Below are 12,172 nucleotides of genomic sequence, written 5' to 3'. Positions count from 1 at the left end.
GTACCACAAGCGCTGAGGTGTAGGTGACTGTATGCGCTACAAGCACTGAGGTGTAGGTGACTGTATGTGCTACAAGCACTGAGGTGTAGGTGACTGTATGCAGCACAAGCACTGAGGTGTAGGTGACTGTATGTACTACAAGCGCTGAGGTGTAGGTGACTGTATGTACTACAAGCGTTGAGGTGTAGGTGACTGTATGTACTACAAGTGCTGAGGTGTAAGTGACTGATGCAGCACAAGCGCTGAGGTGTAGGTGACTGTATGCGCTACAAGTGCTGAGGTGTAAGTGATTGATGCAGCACAAGCGCTGAGGTGTAGGTGACTGTATGCGCTACAAGCACTGAGGTGTAGGTGACTGTATGTGCTACAAGCACTGAGGTGTAGGTGACTGTATGCAGCACAAGCACTGAGGTGTAGGTGACTGTATGTACTACAAGCACTGAGGTGTAGGTGACTGTATGTACTACAAGCGCTGAGGTGTAGGTGACTGTATGTACTACAAGCGCTGAGGTGTAGGTGACTGCGCTACAAGCACTGAGGTGTAGGTGACTGTATGTGTTACAAGCACTGAGGTGTAGGTGACTGTATGTACTACAAGCACTGAGGTGTAGGTGACTGTATGTACTACAAGCACTGAGGTGTAGGTGACTGTATGCACAAGCGCTGAGGTGTAGGTGACTGTATGTACTACAAGCACTGAGGTGTAGGTGACTGTATGCACAAGCGCTGAGGTGTAGGTGACTGTATGTACTACAAGCGCTGAGGTGTAGGTGACTGTATGTACTACAAGCGCTGAGGTGTAGGTGACTGCGCTACAAGCGCTGAGGTGTGGGTGACTGTATGTACCACAAGCACTGAGGTGTAGGTGACTGTATGTGCTACAAGTACTGAGGTGTAGGTGACTGTATGTGCTACAAGTACTGAGGTGTAGGTGACTGTATGTGCTACAAGCGCTGAGGTGTAGGTGACTGTATGTACCACAAGCGCTGAGGTGTAGGTGACTGTATGCGCTACAAGCACTGAGGTGTAGGTGACTGTATGTGCTACAAGCACTGAGGTGTAGGTGACTGTATGCAGCACAAGCACTGAGGTGTGGGTGACTGTATGTACCACAAGCACTGAGGTGTAGGTGACTGTATGTGCTACAAGTACTGAGGTGTAGGTGACTGTATGTGCTACAAGTACTGAGGTGTAGGTGACTGTATGTGCTACAAGCGCTGAGGTGTAGGTGACTGTATGTACCACAAGCGCTGAGGTGTAGGTGACTGTATGTGCTACAAGCACTGAGGTGTAGGTGACTGTATGCAGCACAAGCACTGAGGTGTAGGTGACTGTATGTACTACAAGCGCTGAGGTGTAGGTGACTGTATGTACTACAAGCGCTGAGGTGTAGGTGACTGTATGTACTACAAGTGCTGAGGTGTAAGTGACTGATGCAGCACAAGCGCTGAGGTGTAGGTGACTGTATGTGCTACAAGTGCTGAGGTGTAAGTGATTGATGCAGCACAAGCGCTGAGGTGTAGGTGACTGTATGTGCTACAAGCACTGAGGTGTAGGTGACTGTATGCAGCACAAGCACTGAGGTGTGGGTGACTGTATGTACCACAAGCACTGAGGTGTAGGTGACTGTATGTGCTACAAGTACTGAGGTGTAGGTGACTGTATGTGCTACAAGTACTGAGGTGTAGGTGACTGTATGTGCTACAAGCGCTGAGGTGTAGGTGACTGTATGTACCACAAGCGCTGAGGTGTAGGTGACTGTATGCGCTACAAGCACTGAGGTGTAGGTGACTGTATGTGCTACAAGCACTGAGGTGTAGGTGACTGTATGCAGCACAAGCACTGAGGTGTGGGTGACTGTATGTACCACAAGCACTGAGGTGTAGGTGACTGTATGTGCTACAAGTACTGAGGTGTAGGTGACTGTATGTGCTACAAGTACTGAGGTGTAGGTGACTGTATGTACCACAAGCGCTGAGGTGTAGGTGACTGTATGTGCTACAAGCACTGAAGTGTAGGTGACTGTATGCAGCACAAGCACTGAGGTGTAGGTGACTGTATGTACTACAAGCGCTGAGGTGTAGGTGACTGTATGTACTACAAGCGCTGAGGTGTAGGTGACTGTATGTACTACAAGTGCTGAGGTGTAAGTGACTGATGCAGCACAAGCGCTGAGGTGTAGGTGACTGTATGTGCTACAAGCACTGAGGTGTAGGTGACTGTATGCAGCACAAGCACTGAGGTGTAGGTGACTGTATGTGCTACAAGCGCTGAGGTGTAGGTGACTGTATGCAGCACAAGCACTGAGGTGTAGGTGACTGTATGTACTACAAGCACTGAGGTGTGGGTGACTGTATGTGCTACAAGCGCTGAGGTGTAGGTGACTGTATGTACCACAAGCGCTGAGGTGTAGGTGACTGTATGCGCTACAAGCACTGAGGTGTAGGTGACTGTATGCGCTACAAGTACTGAGGTGTAGGTGACTGTATGTACTACAAGCACTGAGGTGTGGGTGACTGTATGTGCTACAAGCGCTGAGGTGTAGGTGACTGTATGTACCACAAGCGCTGAGGTGTAGGTGACTGTATGTGCTACAAGCGCTGAGGTGTAGGTGACTGTATGTACCACAAGCGCTGAGGTGTAGGTGACTGTATGCGCTACAAGCACTGAGGTGTAGGTGACTGTATGTGCTACAAGCACTGAGGTGTAGGTGACTGTATGTACTACAAGCACTGAGGTGTAGGTGACTGTATGTGCTACAAGCGCTGAGGTGTGGGTGATTGATGCAGCACAAGCGCTGAGGTGTAGGTGACTGTATGTACTACAAGCGCTGAGGTGTAGGTGACTGTATGTACTACAAGCGCTGAGGTGTAGGTGACTGTATGTGCTACAAGTGCTGAGGTGTAAGTGACTGATGCAGCACAAGCGCTGAGGTGTAGGTGACTGTATGTGCTACAAGCGCTGAGGTGTGGGTGATTGATGCAGCACAAGCGCTGAGGTGTAGGTGACTGTATGTACTACAAGCGCTGAGGTGTAGGTGACTGTATGTACTACAAGCGCTGAGGTGTAGGTGACTGTATGTGCTACAAGTGCTGAGGTGTAAGTGACTGATGCAGCACAAGCGCTGAGGTGTAGGTGACTGTATGTGCTACAAGCGCTGAGGTGTGGGTGATTGATGCAGCACAAGCGCTGAGGTGTAGGTGACTGCCGCAGAGACCTCTCCAGCAGCAGAACCTGGAGCTTGACTCCGCCCACACACGTGACTGATCACATGGCCATGACATCACCAAAGGTCCTTTAGACCACTAGGATTTAGCATCTACAGAAAGAAGATGGCGTCCTTGTTGGAGAAGTGAGGGACGGGCTGGCTTCTCCGAGACTAAACTAAGCCGAGTTGCTGTAGTGGAGAGTGTCGGTGCCGGGAGCTTCTCCCCCCGGAGCAGAGGCGGCTGAGGGCAGGTGACAGGCTGTGCTCTACATACACACGCTGAGTGCTGGAGAGCTGTCACTGCTCAGTCCCTGTCATGTGATAGGACTGCATTGTGGCTGCCACTGCTGAGGGGCCCCTGGTGACTGCTCATAGCCCCTCCAGGGGCCCGTCCTTGGGTGGGTGGGTGGGGGAGGTTTCCAGGTCCCCTCTTGGGGTGTTTATGCACCTTGTTTGCTTTTCTGGTGTCCCCAGATCTCCATGACTCACATTCTACTGAGACTCCATTAGCCCTGTGTATATGTACTGTGTGACCATAACCCTCAGGTGACTGCAGGTGCTGATATCTCCTGTACACAAAGCAGATATTGTCTGGATGGATATTGACCTGTGGCGTGGATTTGCACTGGGTTCACACCAGCGTCTGTTGTTCTGGTTCTTAAGACAGTCCCTACGCCTACCTGCACAGGGGAAGGAATATCATGTGGCTTTCACAATACATTTGCTGAACATTTTGTTGCAGATTTCCGCACAAATTTAATGCAGATTTCACATTAAAAATCCGTTTGCGCTGGATTTTACTAATGTGGACGTGGAATTAGAACTCTATGCCGTGACAATTCTCTCTGCAGTGAAATCTGGAATAATTTTGTGGCTAAATCTGCAACTAAATTTTCATTATGAAATACTTGCAAAGTTACATCCTGTTCACTCCTGTGTGTACAGAGCCTTAAAGGGGTCTCCCCATTACTCCACAGAGTTCTCCCTGGATCTGAAGAATGGGGGGGACTAAAGATCCCTTTATGCCCCTTGCCAATAAAGTGCGTGACTGTCACTCCTATGGGGTTGCCAGAGATTGCAGTATCGGTATTCCCATGGCAGTGAATGTAGCGTCAGCCGTGCACGTGTGCTGCTGCTTCATCCTCAAGAAAGCTTTGGGTTGAGGCCCCATGTTGCAGAAACACAACTTTTTTTTTTTTTTTTTTGAGCCAAAGTCAGGTGTGGATTGAGCAGATTTTAGAAGTAGAAGTATATACTTCTATAAGTATATTTGTAGCCATTCTTGGCTTTGGCTCAAAATAACGCAGCAAAATCTGCAACAAAAAAGCTGTGTTTCCGCAATGTGGGGGAACTTTCAATTACCAGTTCTCCTGATCACTATAAGCAGTCAGTCCGTTTAAGGTGCCATACCAATCTCAATAGCTGTCGGACTTACCACCTATACACATGCACGCTCATGTCATCCAAGTATCCAGTGCAGGGACTCTTTGGTGATTCCTTATAACTAGGTACAACAAGGGGTTTGAGCATTAAAATTCAGCATGTCTGATTCTGTTTTTTTTCTCATCATGACCTCTATGATAAGAGAATCGTGAGGCTACCATACGCATTGGTCATTCCCACCAAAATCGGGTCAGTCTCTAATGTATGTTGGGTCCTAGTCTAGCGGCAGGAGTTTTACAGTGACCTATAATACCTTGTCATCACCGTATGACTTCTGATTATCAGAGAAATTTCTAACATTGTCTTTCATGTAAAAGGCGCTGTCTCAGATAAAGTGCTCTCAAGGCAAGAGTAACACTATGTTCACACTAGTGCTGTGGCCTCTTTCGTTCAGGTGACCTGAACATCGGAGAGCTGGATCACTAAAAAAGGCGTTATACGCAGATACCGGCAGAGCCCTTTGTCCATAATGGTGTTCCATTGGTTGTCTACAGTTTTCAAACTGAAAGTAGCAAAGAGAAAAGTCTTCTGATTTTTGGCGGTTTCTCCACCAGAATCTGGGGTGCAGATGTGAACCCATCATCAAGCGAAGGCCCCACGAGACGTCCTGCAGCAAAAATGTGCTGCGGGAAAAACTGGCGGCAATGCATTGCGGTTCTTCCTGCAGCGCTGCAGACAGAACGTTCACAGTTTTCCTCTGAGGACTTTCTGTTGCAATTATACCTACGGGGAAACCACCGGTGTTTCCATAGGTGTAATTGACATGCTGAGATTTCCAATACCGTGCCAGTTTTGGAATTCACAGGATGTCCACACCGTGGTTTGTACCTCAAAGTTTGCTACAATCCCATCCGCTTTGCCCTGACTGTAAAACGCAGCGATTTTTTTTTTTTTTTTTTTTCCCCTTTCCTCTCCCCGCTCCATGGGACCCTGGCCTAAAACAGCAACTTTGGTTGCGTAATCCCAAGGTTGTCCAGTGACCGCACAAGCATAGATTATATGTGAGGTCACATCACTAAACTTGATGTAATTTACCTAGTTTGTAACATTTGAAACCTAGGCAACTTTCAAGGATAAGATTTCAATGCTAGTTAGAGAATAGCACGCAGCCAGCATGCAGGGGGTTAAAGGGGTTGTCCCGTCACAAGGATCCTATCTATAATGCTTGTTAATGTGAATGTAAGACTTGTCCTAAATACACTGCTTCAGCAAAACTGCTTTGTTTGGCCACTATCTTACTTTATTCATTTTTTTTTGTGGCCACAGCCCTGACCTAGCTGCTCCTGAGTCAAGTGATGTGTCTGCCTGCTCTCAGGGGGAGGGAGGAGGGGCTAAGTGCACAGGAGCCAGCCTGGTGGGAGGGGGGAGGTAGTTTACCCTTTGGGGGAAGGGGCCACCAATACAGGGTTAGACGCCGGCACAAGTGAAGTCAGCAACATCTCTATGCTTCTGCCCTGCATGAAGCCAGCAGCGGCAGAAGCGATGCTGCTATTCCGGGGCGGGGGGTGGAGGAGCGGAATAACAGCATCGCTTCTGCCGCTGCTGGCTTCATGCAGGGCAGAAGCATAGCGATGTTGCTGGCTTCACCTGTGCCGGCGTCTACACTCCCCGGCATCCGCTGTAATAGAGAGGCGAATGCCGGGGACAGTTAGACGCCGGCACAGGTGAAGCCAGCAACATCGCTATGCTTCTGCCCTGCATGAAGCAAGCAGCGGCAGAAGCAATGCTGTTATTCCGCTCCGCTCCAGGGTCACATTCGCAAAAGCCAAGCGGCGAGATGCCGCCGGCCCTGCGTGCACGCTCGTACACCAGTCTAGCCTTCACAATGCGAATACAGACCCGACACCCTGTCGGGTCTGTATTTGCACTGTGAAGGCTAGACTGGTCTATGAGCGCGCACGCAGGGCTGGCGGCATCTCGCCGCTTGGCTTTTGCGAATGTGACCCCGCCCACCAATGACGAGACAAAGCCGGAAGACAGAAGAGTTCACAGAAACGAAGACTGGTAAGTATGCGACGTGGGACAACCCCTTTAAGCGACCGGCCGCCGGCAAAGTTGGCGTGCCGGCCGCTTCCATTCATTCCTAGGGGTGCTTGCTTTTAGAAACGGCCATTTTGAGTACTTGCTCATCTCTAATGCTACCGTAGTATATAGTGATTCCTTTGCAACATGTACATTTTTGTGTTTAGTCGGTGCGCATATGAAACTTGCAACTAGATCGCACCCTAAATTAGCCTGGGAGCAAATCTCGCATAAGTTTTTTTTTGTTGTTGTTGTTTGGCATGACTTGATGTCATGTGACCAAAGTTGTCATGTAGCTGTAGCTCAAAACTATGGTGCTGTGCAAACCTGCTGTGCATCACTGGTAGCGCCACCCTCAGGGAGGACAAGTCTATTACTTATTGTAATTTAATTTTCTACCCAGGGGAGAGTTTACCCATAGGTGCAGTAGGCCTTGTGCGGCAGTGTCTGTTAAGTTATAATTTATGACAGTCTATTTATATGTGAAATAGATCTATTAATATGTTAGTTAGGTGATCACATTGCTATGGGGATGAGAGGAGGATGCTTAGGTTATTCATCTCTTACCTTTATCTTGAAGGTCCACCGCTGTTTTTGAATTTTGTTTTCTTTCTTCTTTATACTAATTGTGCTCAGAAAACACAGGGGACGTTCCCCTTTGCTTGGTGGAAGGGGTATTTAAAGAGAACCTGCAAGGTCAATTTGGGACACTAAACCACCCACAGGTCCTTTTAGACTCGGGGTTTAGTGTTCTAAATCGCCCTGTTTTAATCATTCGTGCCCACAATTAAAATAAACCTTTATACTTGGCTAGAGATGGGTCTTAGGGCTCGTTCACATCTGCGCCCGTTCTCCGTTCTGCAGGTTTCTGTTTCCTGCACAAAACAGAGCAGGATATGGAAACCTGCAGGACTCTTTCATACCCATTCATTTGAATGGGTTTGAAAGATGTCCGGCCGTGAGCACCGGTGAGCGTTTTATGCTCGCCGCCGCGAAACCGGTTTTTTAAAATCGGACACAGTCGGACATGCAGTACTCTGTGTCCGGTTTTAAAAAAACAGTTTCACGGCAGAAAGCATAAAACGCTCACCGGCGCTCACGGCCGTACCCCCTCTGACAGCTTTCTGCATGCAGAAGATGGAAAGCTGAGAATGGAGACCTGAACGCTAATGTAAACCTAGCGTTAGCTGACTTCTCTCTGGTGCTCCTGGTGTATGTGTAGTTCTTCAGGGAAGCGGAAGATCTACACCCCAGCTTTACTGGGCATGTGCCAGAGGTACAGGGCATATGCACTGAAGCCAAGGTGTACTCCACTGCCGGCATGGCGAGTACGGCAGGAGTGTAGCCCAAAGGTGTGTGGTTTTTTTTTTTTTTTTTTTTTTCTTACAGGGTAATTTGGGATGCTAAATCACTGGTCCATAAGGACCTGTGGATGGTTTAGTGTCCTAAGTTTCCCTAACAGGTTCCCTTTTAAAGTTAAAGGGGTTGTTGGGGGTATTTTTTTAAATTTCCCCAAATAGGAGATTAATACTTTAAAACAACAAAATAAGTAATACTGTACTCCATTCTTGTGTTTTCTAGTTACTAGCCCCCTTATTTTCCCCCTATGTCTCTATACCTGGCTCCTGGCCTATTAGCACAGCATGTTATCTTGCAAGCAGTGGTGACCTTTGTGGTGTTGAAATGTCAGCACTTCAGCCAGTTATCGTTGATGGCTGGTAAACCAATACCAATGGGATTAGTGATTCCTCGCCATAAGAGTGGCAAGGGTACTCCATGTACTCCCCCAATCCCCTCCCCTTAATGTTCTTTATCAGGTGTTCTCCCCCCCCTCCCCCACACACTTTTCTGCCATTGTTTGCCTAATATTTTAGGGTTCTGTCTGTTCATATGAATATATACTTGATCCTTTTTCTGATTTGTATACTTTGATTACTTTGTGCTGTTTTTGTGTCCATCTATTTGCTTGATCTTGTATTTGTTTCAAATATTCAAAAAATTTAATAAACATTACAATTAAAAAAAAAAATAAAAATGTTGGGATTTGTGTGTGTGTGTGTGTGTGTGGGGGGGGGGGGTCACACCATTTTGTTGCTTTAAAACATTGGCAGTTTTTGAATCATTTCTTGGGCTTGTACCTCCCCCTTTAATAAGCAACTGCAGCCGCTGCTAGGTCAGCTTAGGTTGCTTTTAAATGGTTGTAATGGGACTTCTTAGGTTCTGTTCAAATAGTGAAATTTGCCTCTGATTTTGGGGTGGATTGTGTGAACGTGTGACTATTTCATTATCTTTCAAGGTAACGAAAACGTGATGTATGTCTCTTTATATTGCAGGCAAAAATAAAGCGGGATGTTGACGCTGGCAAGCAAGTTAAAGCGGGATGATGGTGTGAAAGGGAGCAGGGCATCCAGCACAGTCTCTGACTCCACTCGCAGGGTATCCGTCCGAGACAGATTACTTGTTAAAGGTAAAGCATTGTGCCTTTTTGAAATATAGTAATTAAAGGGGTTGTCTGAGTCCTTTATGGGGCTGGTAAGATAACAGTCGTGAAATAAAATGTGATGTCCTGTTTGTATGAGGTGACTGCTGCACCGAGTCATGAGCCTCCGTGGTCACCTCTTGATAAATGCACATGGCTGATGAGACCAGTTGGTCACATTCAGTTTGTGAATAGGTGGGATGTCGTTGCTGCTGAAATAAAAAAAAAAAAAACAACAAAAACCCTCCCTTTTAGCTTTATTGAGTGCTGTACGTAGCACTGTACTGTGAGGGGGTGTTCCTTACTGCCTAGCGATGATGCTGAGCGGTAAGGAACCCTTCCCCTCCCCCGTACTGGTCTATGGACATCTCCTGGTCTATGAACACCCCCCTCACAGTACAGTGCTACGTACAATACTGTAAGGAGGGGCCAGTTACACTGTCAGCAACGCCCTTCTGACAGTGCACCGGCAGCTCTTCACCCGGGGCACATAATGGCAAAACTGACAGTGTGCGGAATATGGCACACTGTTTGTTTTGTATCTGTATATAAGACCGCATGTGCTCGAGGACTTGAAAGATCATTTTTAAGGACAGGCCATCAATATATAATGAAGCTGTTTTTCCAAAAACATCGTATTTGCCAATTGCAAATCTTACATGTGAGACATACTGCTTTACTATGGATTTGCCTCTGATTTCTCCCTGTACAATGCAGAGTGTGAAACCCATGTAAAGAATTCACAGTCTGCGCCACCTGTCAGGTTACTTGTTGATATGTTATGTAATTCTCTGTAATGCACTGCAAATTTTACACCCAGAAAATTAAGATGGAAAATATGCAGTGTGTCTGATATGTGTCTGATATGTGTGACAGTGAGAGATTGCAGCAATTTAGATTTTATAAGTACTTAGGAGGCCTCTAGTGTTTCTGTGATGTAATTGCTTGAATGAGCTGTTTTGCATGTTATCACCGTAAACAAGAATAGCTGATGATAAATTTAAAGGGATTGGCCAGGAATATTTTATGGCCTATCCTTAGGACAGGCCATAAATACCTGATCAGCCTCCTCCCTCTGCATGGATCAGCTTTTCAGGGTGAGTTACAGCACCCATACGAAAACTGCTTTCTGTGCAGTTCAGCTCCGGTCCTTGTATAGTGGCTCAGCTCCTATTGCAGTTGCGGTGTTTGGTCACTCTGCAGGGCTCAGAGCTATCTGCAGTATATAGTACAGCCGATCTATGTGAACTCCACCTTACAGCTATTTATGGTTTACCCTAAGGCTAGGCCATAAATTAAAAATTCTTGGACAATCCCTTTAAAGCAGTTGCACCAAGATTTCATATTAGGTATAATTTGAGAAGTGTGCTCCAGCTGCTGAGACCCCCAATAATCACAAAAGTTAGGTGTCCTTTGTACTTCCTTGTAAATGGAATAAGGATAGTACACGTAAGGTTCTGCTTCATTCCAAAGAAAAGTGGAGCACATTTGGTGGATAAGGAATAAGTTGTAAACTTGGCAAAACCTCTTTAGGCTGGGCGCCCTACGTAAACGCCATGGTTCGTCTGCGTCGGAAACTCTGCGAAAAATAAAGTTGTGTTTTACAGTCGCTGCAAAGTAGATGAGATCCTAGCAAATCCCATTTCTATTTTGCGGAAAAATACGCTGTGTGGGGATGTGCCGGTTTCTTTATAGATTGATGCTGAAACTCGCACGAAAGAAACCTCTGTGAACTTTCTGGGAAAAGCGCTGCAGGAAGAACTTTGATGCGTTGACACGTTTTTTGCTGTGGGGCCGTAGCTTTAAAGGGTTCTTTTCCCACATTGAGCAATTCCCAACTCTTCACATTTTTTAATACGCATTGCTCCACTGACTCTGGCACAATTGGGATTTTTTCTCTAGCCCCCACCATTCCTGAACAATTAGTGCTGTAAATTTCCGCACCCAATATGATGGGGTCTCTACTGTTAGTTGGGAGGTCCCAGAATGTCTGTGATTGCACTGGCATCCCTTAGCAGCATTCTGCGATGGATCAGGCACAAATGAATGGTCCAGAGCCTTGCGCCGCGGACGCCGCAGCTGATTCAGCCGCGGAATCTGCAACAAGATAGGGCAGCTCGATTCTTTTTTTTCCATTACTAGCTAGTGGTAAAAAGAAGCGAGCGGCTCCCATTGAAGTAAATGGGAGCAGCAGATTTTGAGGCTGATTGCCTTGTGTGAACTAGCCCTAAAAGTTGAGACTAGCAGAATTTATACAAATTTCTCAGCCTCTATGTTTTTTTGTGTTTTGTTTTTTTCCCCCCTGGTCCATAGGCTAGCTCTGGTAACCCTGTGCAATACTAGACAAGACCTGTGGACAAGAGAGGCACTGTTTCTGGATAAAAAAGTAGATCTATTTTTCTAGTACTGAACAACCACTTCAATATTGAATCTTTACACATTTACCTGTAATTTTTAAGAGGTAGCAGCTAGTTGGTTGTTCTGTCCTTGATGGCCATCATTTATCATCTCTTACATCTCAGAAAGGGGAAGTGGTTACTAAGACTTTGTTTTGTTGTGTTAGTTCCTTATTGTATTAGTTTGGGCTATTCCCATCTACTGATAGATGCTGATTTCACCTCTAGGCCTAATGTGTAACTCGAATAAATATGTTTAGCGACTGTAGTAAAGGGAGTGCTGGCCTCTCCATTCACTTGAACGTGAGTTCTGAAAAGGGCTGAGGGTGCCTGTTCACCGAACTCTCAAACAAATGAATGGAGATATCCCTGCATATGGGGCTGTTTCTCCCTCCACTGAGACTCAGCCTCACGCGCAGATTTTCATATTTTTCCCATTATCCCCCCAGTGGAGCGAAAAAGGCTTTTGTGAGACTCCATATGCCTGAGAAGGTGATCTCTCCTTAGGAAGTGATATTATCCCCAGGACTTGGTCTAGAAGTCGCTCATCTCTTCCAGATCAGTTTTCCCTACGCTGTGCTGAGGAGATCCAACCAGATCGAAACAGCGCTGTCCACAGCTGGG

General features: G+C 46.7%; 1 protein-coding gene across 1 annotated transcript in view; it reads left to right on the top strand.

The window, feature by feature from the left end:
• The first annotated feature begins 3,296 nt into the window (after positions 1 to 3,296).
• Positions 3,297 to 12,172, top strand: part of UBE2F (ubiquitin conjugating enzyme E2 F (putative)) — a 144,210-nt gene continuing 135,334 nt past the window's right edge. The window contains exons 1-2 of the mRNA XM_075283958.1: positions 3,297 to 3,459; positions 9,007 to 9,140. Of these exons, the coding sequence (XP_075140059.1) occupies positions 9,023 to 9,140 (118 nt within the window). The 5' untranslated portion in view covers positions 3,297 to 3,459; positions 9,007 to 9,022. The remainder of the gene's footprint in view (positions 3,460 to 9,006; positions 9,141 to 12,172) is intronic.

The sequence above is a fragment of the Leptodactylus fuscus genome, chromosome 8 (assembly GCF_031893055.1).
Source record: "Leptodactylus fuscus isolate aLepFus1 chromosome 8, aLepFus1.hap2, whole genome shotgun sequence".
NCBI classification, from domain to species: Eukaryota; Metazoa; Chordata; class Amphibia; order Anura; family Leptodactylidae; genus Leptodactylus; species Leptodactylus fuscus.
This window is presented reverse-complemented; position numbering and strand designations above follow the sequence as displayed.